Source organism: Symphodus melops (assembly GCF_947650265.1).
Source record: "Symphodus melops genome assembly, chromosome: 12".
In the NCBI taxonomy this organism is placed as follows: domain Eukaryota; kingdom Metazoa; phylum Chordata; class Actinopteri; order Labriformes; family Labridae; genus Symphodus; species Symphodus melops.
In genome coordinates, this window is record NC_136702.1 from 8,824,702 (window position 1) to 8,842,635 (window position 17,934).

The 17,934-nt window shown below is 38.1% G+C and overlaps 2 protein-coding genes across 2 annotated transcripts; one reads left to right on the plus strand and one right to left on the minus strand.

Annotated features, from left to right (window-relative positions):
• Positions 1-52: 52 nt before the first annotated feature.
• gpr143 (G protein-coupled receptor 143) lies at positions 53-9,316 on the minus strand. The gene is made up of 9 exons (XM_079358169.1): positions 8,688-9,316; positions 7,774-7,883; positions 7,340-7,434; positions 6,860-6,952; positions 6,598-6,707; positions 6,395-6,503; positions 4,116-4,233; positions 3,772-4,027; positions 53-2,198 (listed from the first exon to the last, which is right to left on the minus strand). The coding sequence occupies exons 1-9, from the start codon at positions 8,941-8,943 to the stop codon at positions 2,095-2,097; spliced, it is 1,251 nt and encodes a 416-aa protein (XP_079214295.1). The 5' UTR covers positions 8,944-9,316; the 3' UTR covers positions 53-2,094.
• Positions 9,317-10,913: 1,597 nt separating this feature from the next.
• On the plus strand, positions 10,914-14,621 carry LOC306833130 (ankyrin repeat and SOCS box protein 9-like). The gene is made up of 7 exons (XM_079358219.1): positions 10,914-11,334; positions 11,446-11,525; positions 11,738-11,845; positions 12,857-13,007; positions 13,271-13,405; positions 13,867-14,058; positions 14,182-14,621. Exons 1-7 carry the CDS (start codon positions 11,250-11,252, stop codon positions 14,304-14,306), a joined length of 876 nt encoding a protein of 291 aa, XP_079214345.1. The 5' UTR covers positions 10,914-11,249; the 3' UTR covers positions 14,307-14,621.
• The last annotated feature ends 3,313 nt before the right edge of the window (positions 14,622-17,934 follow it).

Here is a 17,934-nt window from a genome sequence, read left to right on the forward strand (position 1 = left end):
GGCTTCTTCTCAGTGGATTCAAGAGTACTTCTTGGAGTTTTTTTGTGGGGGAGGGGTGGGGTCTATTTTCTACAGATGATGAAAGTGAAAGCTGAATGTGCCGCTGAGACGTTGTTCTTCCCCGTTAAACATCAGGTCAACTCGAGGAAAACCTGCCAAGACTCTGACCTCCCAAACTAAACCGCTTAGTTCACCTGAGATTACAGATCGTCGTTTGACGGGCACGATGTGAGAGGTGCGGTTTACGAAGAGAATATTCTCCCCTTTTTTGGATGTAAATTTTAAGAATGTAAAGATATGTAAATTAGATTAATACACAGACTTATATACTGTGTATATGTTTATATACAGTACACTTTATGGCAATCCTGTAGGGGCTCATTTATGACTAGAGCTGTCACATCTTCACTGATAACCCGGACAAGAACGCTTTTTAAACCAAGTGCATGTCTCACCAGCTTCTTTTAATTCAGTCATTTCAACATGGCCAATCATCAAAGCTTTCTTTTTTTGTTCTTTTTCTGTGAGTCACAAAATACATTGATGGTTTATGTGTTGGGTAACTTTGCTTTTTTACAATTGATCCCTGAAAAATGGAAGAAACGTGCACCTCATTATCAGCATTCAGAATTTAGCAGGTGAAATAATACGGGAGAGAGAATCGCCAGTCTTTCTGCTTTAACTTAACAGAGCTGTGGAACAATTCCAGCTTCAAACATCTGTGGATTTTCCTCTGAACAGTGTCTTGAATATTTGGAGCAAACATAAGTCCAGATCCTACAAAGGAGAAAAAAGAAAGAAAGAGGGCGAGGTTTGGTCTTAAGCCCTCTCGTGTGGTGCCAGCTGATCAGATCTGGTCACAAATCAAAAAGCCTGTCGTGTTATAGGCTGAGCTTTAGCAAAAAAAAAAAAAAAAAAATGGCCTTCCTCTGCTTAGCAAGATCTCGTGGTGAAGATTTGAAATCAACTCTCCACAGCTTTGATTTGCCTTTATGTTTTTGGTCCCCTTTCCTTTTCAGTTGACTTCTGCTGAAGCGACGTGAAGTGCACTTTTTTGAAACAGTGGATTTAGTACATGTTCAGATTTTGCTGAAAGTGAAGGGCCAATGTTTTATTTTTGTGTTTTCCCCCCTCTTTTTTTAATGTCACATTTGGATGTTGATGGGTGATTTGTTTTTTTTTTCTGACTTCTTCATTCGAGAGCCATTATTGTCTGTGTCAGACTGAGAATAGGGCTGGGGGGGGGGGGGGGTTGGTGGCCATTTTTTGGCATGCTGAGGGGCCCAGTATGGAAGAAGTGCTGTGACAGCTACTATCTCTCGCTCACCCTGATCAGGGTTTGGTGACTTGTTTCCAAGACAAAACGTTGAAGTCATTCAGTGTCTCAAATAAATCACTCTATTTTGATATCAGAAACCATGCAGTCTGTGTTTTCCTTCACCCAGGAATCATTTTGTCAGCGATTGGGGAGGTTAAGGTCAAAATGCACTCGTCTGCAGCCACTCAGAAAACAATAAGAAAATGTCAACAACAAAACTTTAAGAAACATTTTGGACGTTTAATATAGTATAAAATAAATTGTGCAAAATACAACATGGGCTGTTGGAGATACATAAACTTCCAAAAAAAAAGAATAACTGAAGAGCTTATTAGCTTCTGTTGTGCTTTCAGAGTTTAATGATCACAACAAGACACTAGTGCATATTTATAACAGTGAATCTGCCAGGTGGGGCCTTCAAACACTTACGGTGCTTTAAAAGTTCAGCCTGTAAGTTACTCATGAGACAATGTTCCATTTGTTCTGCCGTCTGGTTGAAAAAAGCTGCTGTACAGACGATGGGTGTTGAATCTAACGCTACACTGTGCGCCAGCGGAGAAGGATTTTAAAAAAAGCTTAAGAAGGAATAAAATGCTTTTAATCAAGAATTACACTGATTCTATCACAGCAACTAATGAAATCTCATGACCAATTAATGTCAGAGGATATCTCAACAGGGAAGCAGAAGCTAAGAGGAGACGATCTGACAAAAGGAACTAAAAGGAAAAGTTCACACTGGGAAAAGTAGAGGGAGGCATGCTGTTGATCCCCCTCAGCTAGTGCTTCACAGAGTTCTCCAAGGATTCTCCGTCTGCGTCTACATCCTCATAGTCTCGCAGCTCGCCGGAAATGTGGATTTCAACTGTACTAGACTCTGAACCTAGCAAGAGAAAATGAGGGAGGATTACTTGACACCATTGCGATGTTTAAACTGTAGATATATCCTATACATGTGCAACGATAAAATGTATTTTGGGAATTTAAGTACACATTTGCAAATGCATTCATCCAGTGCATTTTAAAAGCGAGCCATATCTGTTTTTAATTGACATCTGCATTCGACCAAAAATGGTGTCAAGGCTATAAAATAAATGGAAAAAAAAATACATAAATCCTTTGCAAGATTTACTTTATTTTTTAAAAACGTGTCATATTAGATACACTGGTTACAGAATAAAATGGAATTATAGCCTTTGTACATGATCTTCATAATGTACATATAAAATGTAAAAAAGAAAGAGATTTCAAATGTTTTACAAAACCATCCCAAAATACATTTATTAGTACCAAAAATGAGTTTTCAATGCAGCAGTTTTTAGGTTTCTTTGAAGAAAAGCACAGGTAAGAACATTGCGACCACTATGAGCAGAATGGAATTCAGTCGCCATAACTATGAATATTTATGTTTTTACTTTGCCTTACTTGACAAAATGCAAGCTGTGAAAAACACATCAATTACTCAGTGTTATGAAAGAGGATATAAACTGATGTTCGTGGGTGGTTGATGTACATCAGAAGACAGTTCTATGAGGTACTCTTAAAATGTTTACTACAAGATTCCTGCAATCCATCGTACATTTACCAGAAATACTAAAACATGTTCCTAAAATGTCCCCTACATTTATACTGTCAATCTATCAGGAACACTGAGACAACACAATAACAAAGTCCAAAATGGTCTCTAAGTTTAACCATGTATTCTAATAAAGCTAAAAGGTTTGTTTTTTTAAAAAAAGTGAGAAATACTACACTTTATAATTCTTTCATCACTTTGGTATTAGATTGCACAAAGTTAAAGCGTGGTTGGTGAAGCGAATAGACTCAACTCCTTGACCTTGTTCATCATCAGAGTTAACGTGTCAAAAATGGTACAGAATAATTGGAAGTGGTTTATCAGTATCCAAGCTGAAGCCTCAACCAATGAGGTCAGACATTCTCTTATTACTGAGTTACACAGAATAAAAAAAATCCTGCTCTGCCACTGTGGGTTTGGACATGAATCTATTATTAACTAAAATAACTATTTTGTGTGGTGCAATTTTACACTTATGTGGTATTCAACACACCATCCAATCCATCAGATAATTCTGCAAGATGTTACTGAACATGATATGAATCATTATTGCATCCATATATATATTAATGAGACTAATGAGACTATTTTAATGAGACTAATCACAGCGAGCTTTAACTTAGTGTCTTCAGAGCTTTGGCACTTGTGTTTTTTAATCAAAAATAAGTAAAAAACAAACAAACAACAACAAAACAAAACAAAAAAAACACCTTAGCTACAAACAAATATGTCTTTGGACAGTTTGAGCATTTTTCCCAGCATATGCTATGCTATAATTCTTTCAAGATGCACTCCAGTGTGATAAGTTTTGTTTCAGCTTTAGAGCTTCACCAGCCCTGATAGACAGGCGAGCTGTTACTGCCACTGAAAGCCGGATTACCTTCTGAGAGGACACTGATGGCGTCGGAGTTGTGCTGTCCGTTACCCATCAGGCTTTTTTTGGCTTCCTGGATGTGACTCTGGTAGAGCAGAGTGGTTCCCACCATGGGGTTGTGGCCCGCCGCGTTAGGAGCCGAAGTAGAAACCGAGTCCCAGGCGAGCTCCCTCCTCCTCTGCAGGCTGAGGTCGACATCAAAGCCCGTCCAGCCATGGAAAGCCAGGGTGTTGAGGAAAGCTTGCATGGGGTTCAGAATCCCCTGAAACAGTGAAAAGACAAAGGAGTTCAAGATTTTGCACTTCAATAAAATGAAAGTTATAAAAGATGTTTCCATTGTTTTAACTCACCATGATAAACCATGTAATGAGGGCTGCGTTTCTGATATTCCTGAATTTATTGTCGCTGATGTCTGCTTGCACCTCCAGGTAGAAGAGGAGGCATTCATTGATGATGTTTGGAACCCAGCTAAAAAGTCAGGAAAACAATGAGGCTTTAAAAGGGCACATATTTTCACCACAGAGAAAAAAAAGAAAAAAAGACATGAATAACATAAAATTCCACGTCTCATGAAGTTAATCTTGCGGTAGAAAACAATCGTTCATTCATTGACCTCTATCGAGAATCGGCGCACAGAAGCTTTCATGAGTTTGCCATGTGAGAGTCACATTACTGCAAAAATGACATCACAGCACAAGTGACTGTGTATAATGTGCAACCTGCAAACACCGTTGTTTTCTTAATATCGTGGAAAATAGTCATTTTATGTCAAATTACACGTCACTATACATCACAATTAATTCTTTAACAACCAAACTGCTGAGCATCAACAACTCAGACGTGTTTTCTGTCTATTTTAAGTGAACAGAAGGCTGATGCATGATTATTTTAGTTGAATTTCATATACTATCAAAACCTGATGGTTCTCAATTCTGTGAAATATATGTTTGGAAACAGTTTATCGACAAACACAGAATGTCCAGCACTGCTAGTGTAGTGGTATCATGCAAGATTCCCATTCTTGTGACCTGGGTTCGATTCCCAGGCAGTGCACATCTTACTCTTACTAATACCTTGGTAGGGGTTGATGTTTTTCTTAGCTTAACGTTTTGAAGTTACTTTGCAGATTTCTAAAAGTTGACAGCACATGGTAAATGTGTGATAATAAGCTCATGACCTGGATGCCTGAGAACCTATACACAATCTTAACAGCACGTGGAACAAAATCAAAATAAAGAATGGGGCGGAAATGCATGTTTTGTAGTTGAGAAGATGAAGTCTGAATTATAGTCTTTTAAAGAAGCAGCATAATCAGTGAACATAATGTGGTTTTATAGGAGGCTTTGAGCTCCATTATTTCTTGGCGTGATACACCGTTTTGTTGTCACTGCACTAATCCAGCCCGAGAGACAAGTCTGGATTAAAACAAACCCATAGAACCCCAAACTAATGTTTTAACACCATGCTGTTTACACAAATTATAATGAACAATAATTACAATGATTATTAGTGTGCTGTAGAGTTTTGCTGGTGGCAGAAATTTATTGTGAAAATGTATTGTCAAACAAGCCCTTCCTCTCCCATACGCAAAAAATCGATAGCTCGTTCTTGTCTCATGAGATGAAATAATACGGAAAAAAGGATCAGCCTTTTGTCATTTGAGCTTGATTAAATTGACAAAAAGAGACAAATGATACTGAAATGAGCAAGCTTATCTTGGTGTCATTTTTGGCTCAAGAGAATTTCAATAGACCAATATAAGAAATACACAATCCTCATCTTATTTTTGTTGTGTATGTTTTGTTTTGTTTTGTTAAAAATGGAGCACCACTAAAAGTTTCAGGGTTTTCTCAGGCAGAAGTCAAGGCGGTATAGTCAAATTATGTTGCGATTGTCCAGAACTAGGTTTTTAATTTACATCTGTAAACAACAACAAAATAGGCAAGATGAATTCACTGATTGGTTTGAATAAATAACATGCTTTATCATCTCTGCTTAAAAAGTAAACTAGCGGGGGCTGGTGGAACAGTGGTTTGTGCGCGCGCCCCGTGTATGGAGGCTGTGGGTGTCGTGAATCTCACAAATGAATCCAATTAGTCTTATGATTGATGATGATGATAATATTTATCTGATAAGACATAGACCTAGTGGTTTTCTACTGAATACATCACACTGAGATGAATTTAAGACTCATTCATAGATCTGAGCTTATCTCATCACACTTATCTCATCTTTTTCTGAGCTGAGATCGAGGGATGAGACAATCTTAAGAGTATTCAAAGACCTGATTGTTGACTGAATTTTCATTTGAGGACAAATTTGAGAGCTCCCTGTGTTTTATTGAGCGAGCATAGATCTTGGAACGAGGCAACTTTAAAAAATATCTCAGTCAGAACTCACACATGCCTCACTGAGAGACAGAACCATGTTTACGTCTCTTTAAAAATCTGCTTTTGGACGTAACGGGCGCACATGTTTGTCTAGGAGACAGAGATGAATCTTCTGATGAGAAGTTTCATGGCAGCGGTATGAACCTTCTCATCAACTCCTGAAAATAAATTCAAAATGAAGGGGCTTCCAAATGATGTAATGTTTCTTCAAATATTTGTCTTTAAGAATGAGAACTTACCAAATAAAGAACACCAGCATTATTTTAAAGAAGCGTATCGTGATCTCATTGGCCAGCCGTCTCTCATTTTCTGTGTAAATTCCTTGTCGTCCTTTTAGTAAAGATGTAACTAGAATTGAAGGATGAGAGAAGAGATTATTATAGCACACATGTATCTGTTACAGATAATTTCACAGGGGGTCCGGGGGGGGAGGGGGGCTGACCTGCAGATATGGTCCGGTTAAAGAAGATCGGATTGGCTACAAGGACAAGCAACATCGGGGCATATGTGGTGACATAATGGGGGATGGCGTGCTCGAGGCCTTGTTCACAACTGCACAAAAAAAACAAAAAAACACAACAACAAAAAATAATTTAGCATTGGGAAACATAGCCTCACAGCATTAAACACAATTCTGTCATCTTACGAATTTCCTGATAAGACCAGCAAATGGTAAAAGATTGGAGTAGGGTAGAAAGTCTTACTCAGAGATGGACGGGTAGTACAGCATGGCCACTCCTTCAACACACAGCAGCACAGCCAGACCCCACGTAATCATGTGGTAGAGGATAATGGTGCTGATAGGGAAAAGAAACGAGTCATGAGACCGAGCTCACAACACATGCTGCAGCTCTGTGTCTTTTGTGTGTGCCGAAAACAAATGCACTACACAGCCGAGGGGGGAGGGAAACATATTGTGAGCCTTTTGAAGCAAAAAAAGTTGGACTTAAAAAAATCAGATTATAAAGAAATCTCAGACCACATGGTGCAGCAAAAGTTAACCAAACTCAAACCAATTCAAGGCTGTGTTCAAATGGAGTAGGAACAGAGGAAACATTTAATCCACAGTAAATTCACACTGCTATTGTAAATTACATTCACCACTCCCGTTTAAAGCTTTGTGAACACAAGGATATTAAGGTATACATTTATTGTTGTGAATAAGAAGTGGGTGTTCAAAGCACCTGATTCCTGCTGATGTTTTTACCACTAAGAAGACGTCGACAGCGTAACAAAAGGTCCACCAAAATGAAGCGCTGAAAAACAACTGGATCCACAGCTGTAAGACAAAAAATGTATTTTTTTTTTCAGAAAAGGGTCGCAGGGACAGTAAATGTTGCTGAATAACAAGCTGCCTTGTTTTGAAGTTATTTGTTGCGTGCGCTGTCCCTGTTTGTCATGCATTTAAACAAATCATCACTTTTAACCAAAGAATCAGGATTTTCAGGGATCATGAATGATAACTTGAAACAGAGTGGGTTTGTTTGTTTTCCTGTGTGGTTACATTTTCAGGTCATCAGTCAAACATAAATCCATACTTAGACTTTACAGTTGTGGGTTCACACACAAAAGGCTTATTGTGGACAAAGGTGAAGCTTTGTCAGAGCATCATACTTACTGCACTGCCAACACAAAAGACCTCTGGCCAGACATCAGTGTTGTTAGTTACAGAGATTTCTTTGATGATGTTTGGCAGGCCCAGCCAGACAGATGAACGCACAATGATGCCTGCAGGAGGAAAAACAACACATGGCCTTTAATGAGAAGATAAGACAGTACACCTGCTGATGAAGGGGAGCAAGTTAAAAATGGATTAAAGCTGAAACCCCCCCCCCAAAAAAATAAAAAAATAAAACAACAACAACAAGAAGCAGCCGATGTGAAAGTTGGAATAAATAATTACATTCAGAATTACTGAGTGTGGTAATTCATTAGATTAAGTCGGGACTCCTTAAAGTTGTGGTACAAATTGCCCCCACCAAAAAAAAACCTCTTCAACCTCACTATTAATGGAAATATTAGGAGTGCTCCAAAAATAGTGTAATGCAAATTGAAAGCTTTATTGTGTTTTTTAACTGATGAGTCCAAGCTGTTAGTTTGCAGGAATAAAAAAAAAAACTACATATCCCTAAGTAGAGACTGCAAAGTGATAAGAAGAGGTCAGATAATGGTAAAATGTAGGCCTAGTGTAAATATTAAAGAAGTGTGCTGCATTCAAATCCAGGCAGACCATGAAATAAAACGTTCGCAGTTGTTATGAGTCATGCCATTACTCACATGAGAGATCATGATCCATCTTTTGTTTTGTAACCCACTTCGAAAGACATTGAAAGCTTCTTTTTCAATTGCGCAGTGGCTGAAGAATTTAGTGAGACAGTTTCTCTCAGCTCTGATGGTTTTGATCAAGCAGGCCAAAAGGCTATAAAGGGTTAAGAACAACACATTTCCCTAATTCGTCCCACATACAGAGGGCAACACCACGTTGTCTCCATGTGCTGCTTAAACAAATATATGAAGTCGTTTTCTCCTTACCTGCACATCCCAGTATGTCACATACGCTGACGATGAGGAGAATCCGGGATGAAGAGGTAGGCCTGGGCAGAGGATATTGTCCCAGTCTTCTGTATCCTTTGCGTTTTGGCAAAATTTGTAAAATGGCAAAAATTAAGCTGAGGCTCGCGCTGCCTAGACTCAGAGCCCCGAACAAGGTGGGCTGGAAAGTGACCACAAACTCGGACGCAGCGTCTCTGTTTGGGCAGCAGAAAGTCTCCAGCCGCGGGGATGCCATGACAGACTGGAGACAGGGAGAAGAGGAAAAACAGAAGAAGGAAAGGGAAAAAAGAAGTGGGATACGGTGCCAGGGGGGGGGGAAAAAAAGAAAAAGACAAGAAAAGGGAGAGGAAATGATTGGACTCAACTCTGTAAGAAATCACGGGGCTGAGTCATCATGTGCTTCTTTTTAATCCTTGCAGCTGTAGCTTAACTGAACCACAATGCAAGAGACCCACAAAGCACTGTTGTGTGATGAAGTGTGAGTTTGGACTTAAATTATGTGTATGCTACTGCATACTTAATATGGTGATTTATGTCTGGTGTAACTGCCATGCAGTCTCTCGTTTATAAATATATATCATAATGATAACATTTATTGTTTCAGGCCACATTCTCTATTCTACTACTTGGGGAATATTTTCTCTGGAACAAAAATTCAATTCAGAATTCATTACAAACTCAACATAAAGAAAGTTGGTGCAATGGAGGTCAGTAACCTTATGGTTTGAAAAACATCACAAGTTAATAAGTCATAAGTTCAGAAATCATATTTTCAAAACTCAACCATGTAAATCAAAAATTAGTAGTATCATATAATCTATAGTGATATCCACAACAGCTTTATCCCATCATGAAAAAAGTTTGACCGCTGACCTGTTGAAAATGTTCATGCTTTGCTTTGTGTTGGTCATACTTATGTGTGAACATACTTGGATTTCTCCTAAGAAATCATGTAAAGAACCAAATTAAATAATTCATTTTGTTTTGACGGAATTAGATATGAGATGATTTCCGAACATTTGTGTTTTAAAATAAGAGTCGTGAAAAAAGGTCAAATTTGTGCAACTAAGACTAGACAAATTTGTTTCATGCTTATACAGAAATGGGAAACTTAAGTTGGTCCAATCCTGAGGTATATGATAACAATATTAGCATTTAGATAATGTAAGCGTATTTTTTTTGCATGCTCAAGAGCCTATTATTGACATATTTCCCTTTTTCAAGCGACGCCCATCGTTTCGTTATTCAAAAAGGTCACTGCAGCAGCTGGATCTGACTCAATAGACAAAGATCTGAGAAAACAGCTGGACATTTGAAATAGATTTATTTTCAAAGAAGTCATCAAGGCCTTTTTATTATTTAGCACAACAGCGAGATCATTCTTTGAGTTTGGACAATGGCATTCTAATCCATGCGCACCTTCTCTGACAAGACACAAAGTCAATTTGCAGGGTGAGTTGAGTTTCTGCTGCCGGAGAGTCAAGGCTCCCTTTGGAGCATAGTTTGTATTGACTCACTGTCTGAACGCCTGCTTCCTGCTGCTGACATCTGCTGGTGAGAACTAAATCAGGTTAAAGCACTCAAAACACTACAGATCAGATAAATACCTGAAGGGGTTTTTCAATGACACAAGCTCAGTGTGGATCTGGCTTGAGTTTATTATCAAGAGGCTGATGTTTTGTGAACTTTTATTTCAGGTTGTTCTCTTCAGTGAATTCACAGATCAGATCTGACTGATTTTGTCAGCTTCCCATTCACATCACTTACTTAAGCCAAGATATTTTTTAGGTTCAGTTTTGTTAACAATTGATAAAGGATGCTAATTTTGTCATAAAGTTTTGTAACAATATCAGTTTACCGATTTAATGTACAGTGTGATAGATTTGTGATTTAAAAAAAAAAAAAAAAAACACTTCTGTGATACATGTAAGAACTTCAAATGTAATTTGTTTGCTTGGAGATTCATTTTGTTTCAATGTTTAAGTCAAATTTAAATTTTCTCCACCTTTTGAATTATGTTTGGTATAACAGTATTTACTGTTGGTCACAAGGAACAGTTTGTACAATCCTACACTTTGCTGAATCATCAGTCATTTAAAAAGCACTGACACATCACCATTTATCATGCACAGAAAGGAAGATTTCAACATGTTTACATTTTAAATGAAGGAAGTCATGATGTGCCAAATTTACAAATTCCATCCCAAAACGCCACCCTGCTCTGTCTGTAGGGGATGGGTGTGGATATCCAGTATCAGATTACACAGAGACCTGCTTGACAGACTCTCTACATCCACCCACTCCGCTTTCATTGGTTGTGCGCAAACTCAACCAGCCTGTTTCCTGGATGGCAGAGACCTTTGTATAAGAGGAAGTGACATCACAGCTTTGAACTGCCACAAATACAATGAAAACAGATGAGGATCAAACGGCTTTCAGATGTTTTCTGATGTGTTGCATTATTTCAGCAACAACAACCAAAAATGAGGAAAAAGTATTCGAGAGTTTAAACCAACAACTCTTTTACACCAGTGAAGTAGTATGGCTGCTGGACAGAAAGAGACTCTGCGAGACAATACATGTCAGAGAGGAGTTCCTGTGTTCTTCTCCAACCCTTTAATGAGTGGTAAGTTGCTGCTCACACTGCAACTGGGGAATGTTTTTTAACGCTTAAACATTTACTGTGTTGTTCAAATGCGTATTTATGATACAAATGTATTCATCTATGGACACCTAGAGGTTGAATCTGACTGGTCTCCGATTCACGATGCTGCCTTTAACGGACGCCTCGTTGCTCTACAAAGGCTTATTGCTCAGGTAAGCTTTCACAGGAGTTTCAATGCTAGATTAAGTGAATATTTAACCATTATAACAACATGCATATCCACTTTTCTTAAACCAGCTTCTTGAGACAATGACTGCTTAAGAGAAACCCTTGACTTGGGTTGTTTTGTGTATTTAATTTAGAGATATTCTGCTGAAGTATATCTACGGTGCCTCAATTAAATGTCATTGCTATTTGTTCACAGGGTTCATGCGTTAACCTGAGCACTCTGGACCAGGTGTCTCCCCTCCATGGAGCCTGCATGCAAGGCAACGTGGCTTGTGCAAAGCTTCTGATGGAGAACGGGGCAAACGTGAGTGAGATATTAGGATCTAGTTTGGCTAGTTTTATGTAAATGTAACTGAATTCAACCTAATCCCAATTCGTGTGTCTTTCTGTGAAAAACAAACAAACAAACAAACAAACAAACAAACAAACAAACTCTGTATTGTGGGGTTGTGAAGGTACAACCGTGTGAATTATTGTTCAGTTTAAGTTTTTAGTGAGAGATTAACCAAGAAAAACTCGGAAAAAAATTCCACACAGACACAACCATGCATGCAACAACGTTATTCTGCGAGTACAAAGTTTAAACTCTCGGCCTGCTTTAATGGAATGCATGTTTGAAAGCAGATCTGCAGAGAAAATAGCACAGAGACAACATGTCAGGTGTTGAAAATGAGATTGCTTCTTTTTGGAAATGTATATGCCCATTTTGAATTAGAAGCCTGAAACACATTTAAAAATAGTTGAGACAGACTCTTGTGTACCACTATGTTGTGTCACCTCATTTAACAAAACCCTTTAAGCATTTGGGAACTGAGGAGACTTATTGCTGTATTGATGAAAGTGTAATGTTTCTCGATTTAGGATTTGGCTGGTGATTGGGTTTTCCTTTGTTGTAGTTCACGTTTTCATAATGCACCAAACAATTTTTGATTAGTATTCACAACTTCTTTACTCTTTAATTACCACTGTCCCAACTTTTTTTATTTTTTTTTTGGCATGAAATTTAAAATTTGAATATAAAATTCTGAAAAGCAATGCCATTTCTCAATTTCCACATTTGATACTTTTTTTTTTTTGGTAATGGTTTTAATCAAATTTGGAGTTTAAATGTTTTGAAATTCATCACATTCCATTTTTATTTCCATTTTCTCTCAGCGTACAAACCTTTTTTGAAACATGGTAGTTTATATTGTTTTGTATATGAAAAAAAAATCCATTGAAGACTTTTTGCTCTATAAATAAATTCTTGTGATTCAAAGTTTTTTTGGAGAAGCTTCTGGGTGAACATTCTGAAATCTATATCTTCCCATGACAGGTTAACATGTCCACATTGGATGGCCAAACTCCTCTGTCAGAAGCTTGTGCAAAGGGTCATGTGACCTGTGTATCGCTGCTTCTTAAACATGGAGCGTCTCCCAGGGGGAACAGCCTGACCGGCTCTCCGCTCCACAGGGCGGCAGCAAAAGGTCAGAGCTCACCTTCTGCTGCAACATGCTCACATAATCTATGCTGCACCAGTTTGTTCAGACAATAAAAAATGCAACAAGAGTGTCAAAACAACAGAATAAATCTAGGAAATGTTTAATTTATAAATACAAATGCTGTGTTGTTGCAGGCTTCAAAGTAAAAAAGAGTTGCTTATTCTTCTCTGGAGAGTCTGAGCCGATTTCAAAGCAAACCTTTCATGTGCATCACTTCTTATTGTGATGATTATGGTAACTCTGTCTAGGTCACTCAGAGTGCATTGAGCCTCTTGTTCAGCACGGTGCAGATGTGGATCATTTCATCGACCAATCAGGTTCCCCTCTCCACGTTGCTTGCTCCAATCAGCATCTGGGTGCTGTGAGAAAACTGCTTGAACTTGGTAAGAATGCTTTTGGATAGACTCTCCAGGAAAATGACTATTTAAAGTTAGGGAGGAAACTATACGAACTGTGCTGATACCAGAGTTTTATAGCGATTTCTTCAAAATATATTGCCAAAAAATGTACATCTCCAGCCCAATTTCTAAAAGTGACCTTACTCCAACCCATGATGTACATTAAACATACTATCTTCATTTTGTTTGATCTTACAGTGCTTAATCCATTTAACATGGCATTTCATGATTTAGCATAACATACTTCAGGTTCCAATATTCTATAAGTAACACAAGAAAACATGTGACTCCAAGTCTTCTTTTACAAGATTTATTGACAAAGAAGGAAGAAGCTGTTAGCAAAAAAGACGACGTATTATGCCCTACAGTATATAAATAAGACCTTGTACATAATGTAAAGACATCATGCTTCATCAGACCTGTAATCTGTCAATGTTCTTCTTCAGGTGCTGCTGTAAATACCCGTGTGTCTGGAGACTCTCCTCTGCACATAGCTGCTCGTCTATCCAGCCCTGAGCTGGTGTCTGTCCTGCTGGACCACGGGGCAAACGCTTCCCTAAAAAACTCAGAGAACAAGCAGCCGCTGGACCTTACAGCTCCAAACAGCCCTGTGGAGAAGATGCTGACACAGGCAGGAGGTACTGAATCCAAACTCACCAAGTAGTGTGGGATTTTCATGGCCATTACTTTTTTTTTTTTTTCAGTTAGTAATTCAAACATCTCTCTACCATGGCCTTATTTCTCCCCTCACACTCACTCAGGAGTGTCACTTCTAAAGCAGCTGTGCCGGCTGCACATCAGGAAGATTGTGGGCAAGCAGAGGCTGGATGGGATTCAGGACCTCCATCTTCCCAGTGCATTGAAACAGTATCTTCGCTACCAATAAGAACCACAAGGAATTCTGATGGACTAAGAAATGATTTTGAATAATTCCCTGCTCGGTCAGCAGGGGGGGCACTTACACAATCTGGTGGTGAGAAGGCTTCATCACCGCCCCTGAGAATGGATGGTAATTAATGCTCCTCTGTGAAAGACATCTGAACACAAACTGGCTCTGTGAAATTAATCTTGACATTTCTGTGAAAACTCAGAAAGTATCTTTGAATGTTTCACTATTCCAAGATGTACATAATAACAAGAAAAAAAATAAGGTGTCATTTTGTTTCATGATTTTTACATTAAACACCTTTTTGAAATTATCCATGTCGAATACATTTTGTTGCTACTGAATTCCTATAAATGTCTAAGTGCCTTTGATCACTCATAGAGCACACAATTAACTGTATATCATGTGACAACACAGCTGAGTTATCAATACATGCCTGGTTAAATAAGGTAAAATAGAATCTCCAGTTTAGTCACTTCAAAAGTGACTAAACTAGTTTTGAATCATTTTTGTAGCAGAACAAATGAAAGGAACAATGACTGTAGAGACTACGATCACTCACACTGACTTTACAATTTGATTATTGTAACTATCAATTATTTAATAATAATAATAATAATAATAATAATAATAATAACCACTTTTATTTTGAAAGTCTACATCAGACTGTCTTGATATCTGGTAAATAACATTGTAAAGTGGTGAACTACCAGTCTGGCCTGAATGAGTCTGTGGTAACAGGTAGTTTAATTTGCTAAAACTTTTTTTATTTTTTTAAACCTAATTCTTCTCAACACTTTTGCCCACAAAAAGTGTCAGAAAGACATTATTGATTGAGTTTCCGAAAAATCCTACAGGACTGTAAACTGTCAACACCCTCACCAAATACTCAGTGGATCTGTGACCTTTGTGTTTGAATGTACAAAGTAAATGGCCATTCAGACAGAGACAGAGAAACACCACATGGAGGGAGAGAGGAGAGAATGTTAAGGATAGATGAAAAAATAAAGACTGAAGTGAGAAAATGGATTTGACTCGAGCTTATATAGTCTTCTAATGATACAAAGTGCTTTTACACTACATGTCACACGGACCCATTCATACCCTTTTACACACTGATGGCAGTGGTTGGTATGTAGTATAATCCAGAATTATCTAATCTGTTCATACAATGCTGCTGAAGCAGCAGGATCAGTGCGGGGCTAAGTATCATACCCAAGGACACATCGGATAGAAAAATAAATAAATAAAAAAAGTCAACCAGTCGAGGGATGATAGTGGCAACAATAATGATACCCCTCTGGTTTTTTTTGGGTGACCTTTGTTGAACCCGTCTGCTTCCCACACCCACGATGGAGGGCCAGCGGGGACGGACTAGCTTTGTTGCTGTCAATATCAGAACATATGGGCGAATATCAACAGTTTTTGTTCTCCAGTGTTCCTCTCTTCCTCTACCGGTTTAGAGGAAAAAAACCCCCATAAAACAAATACAAATATTTAGTACTTTTATTTTACTAGTTTAGATATTATGCCCAGTTGGGCAGTCTATTTTTAAATTCAAGCAACTTTTTTGTATTTTTACACAAGTACATTTTTAAACAGGTACTTTTACTTGTGTTTAAGTAAATGTGTTTTTTAAGTAACAGTACTTTTACTTGAATATGATATTTTAGCACTCTTACACCTCTGCTGACTTACCTTTCCTGGGTATTCAACCTGTAGGCCCTCCTTTGTTCCTTGAAAATGAAAATAATACTTGCAAGAAAAAATATGTAATGCAATGCAACTGAGGTAGTATAGCATGTAGCATAGCATTAGGATGTAGCATAGCATTAGAGACAAGTACGTATTATTTTTTATATATTTGCAGTACGTCAGCGTTTACCGTTTAGTTAATAATTTGTATTTCTTTTAGGGATGGCACTTTAACCAATTGATTACGATTAATTAATTACAAGAAAATTATTTAATCACAGTTTGCCTCATAAACAGCGCAGAACTTTTGGTCATTGCTCCGCACTCGCTCTGCGCTAGCTCCGCCACAAGTACAAACCATAGAAGCATTTGCAGCCTAAACGACCACATGACTGGCTTCAGGACCAAAATTAGTATTCAACGTTTTATAAACTTAGAAATTCACTCGCTAAATTGGTTGCTCTGGAATGTAGACCACTATTAGTGGGAGATGAGGGGTTAGAAAATGTGCTAAAGGTAGCAACGTGTGATCCAACTTTCCAACTGCTGTGTAGAAAAACTCATTTCCAACTAGATCCAACAGCTTTATGAAACTGAGAAGCAAGTAAAATTGCATGCATTGTTTTCATTCATCCACTAAAATCCATTTAGATTGAAAAGTGTTACCTTACTCATAAATTACTTGATAAAATCAATACCTGACAAGCTAATGCGCTACTGAGGATCTGTCTGTATCAAACATCCTCCGCAATATCAATGAAATAAGAAATCAATAAGAGTCTAATTTGTAGTTTTAAAATCCGATGCATGTTGATGAAGCAGGTCTCGTTGGTGTGTAGCACATGTCAGGAGTTGATGGCTTGTGATCGCGCTCCAAGTTCTCAAGGCAAGACCCTCTTTAAAAAAAACAACCCTGCAGTGTCCTGTAATTTAAAACATCAGTATATGGTTTATGGCCTTTGTCAGTTTGCTTCAGGGTGAGCATCACAATGCATTGCTAACTATAGTTCTTAACTGTTTTAGATCAAAACAGTATTTTAGTGTTGAAAATTGGCCGTAGATTAACAGCAAATGCTTTCAATGCAACTTTCAAATAAAGCTTATTGTTTTCTTAGTGCAAATACTCGTGATATCTTTCTGATATCGTGGTGCAATACCATCACACTATAGCCTACATTAACATAACATGTATAATTTACCTCAACAGTGTCTCTGTCTGTCTGGATTACTTTGTTTGCTAATTTTGTTTTGTAATGTAGCATCATAGACTTTAATATTACCTGCAGCATACACCCACAAGTTTTCATTAACATTACAGTATAAAAAAAACAAACTCTCCTTTGTCAACCAGATGAAATTATTGAGTTAAATTTTTCGCACTTTCTTTATGTCTTGTGACCAGACGATAGCTGCTGAATTCAAAAGCAGAAAAAAGGCGCAAAATAACATAAAGTGCTTGTCAACTAAAAACTGGCTAATTCTATTGAATTGGATTCATTAGAAATTCTCTTAATTTAGAATTACATAAACATAAAGACTATAATTAATGCAACCAAACCCCCCCCCCCAAGACTAAGGTCTGGTGACGGTTCTGCCCCTATGAGAGTACATTTCTCAGTAATGTATAGACAAATCTTGGATGGCACTTCATTCATGTTTAGCACGGACGTATAAAAGAGCAGTGACATTATTAGCTCGTTTCTGCTCCACAGGAATTCATTTGTGAACTTCTTGTATTTTAGGTGTCAAAAGCAACAGCTTCTCAGCTCACACACCTTCATGCACTCATTAGCTTTTCATCAATCCCTGCAGCCCCAATTTCCCTCTTAAACTGAATCACCGTCCCCTCAAACATTGCATGAGTGCCTCACAGGGCCGGCCACAGATTAAAACCAGGTTTCGATTTAACCGGCGCTTCATGTTAAATCAATAC

Coding starts and splice junctions, on each gene's coding strand:
- gpr143 (XM_079358169.1), bottom strand. CDS start 8,943: ATGGCATCCCCGCGGCTGGAGACTTTCTGCTGCCCAAACAGAGACGCT. Junction 6,504..6,597: donor TAACCGGACCATATCTGCAG/GTCAGCCCCCCT, acceptor CTTCAATTCTAG/TTACATCTTTACTAAAAGGA. Junction 4,028..4,115: donor TCATTACATGGTTTATCATG/GTGAGTTAAAAC, acceptor TCACTGTTTCAG/GGGATTCTGAACCCCATGCA.
- LOC306833130 (XM_079358219.1), top strand. CDS start 11,250: ATGGCTGCTGGACAGAAAGAGACTCTGCGAGACAATACATGTCAGAGA. Junction 13,008..13,270: donor CCACAGGGCGGCAGCAAAAG/GTCAGAGCTCAC, acceptor AACTCTGTCTAG/GTCACTCAGAGTGCATTGAG. Junction 13,406..13,866: donor GAGAAAACTGCTTGAACTTG/GTAAGAATGCTT, acceptor GTTCTTCTTCAG/GTGCTGCTGTAAATACCCGT.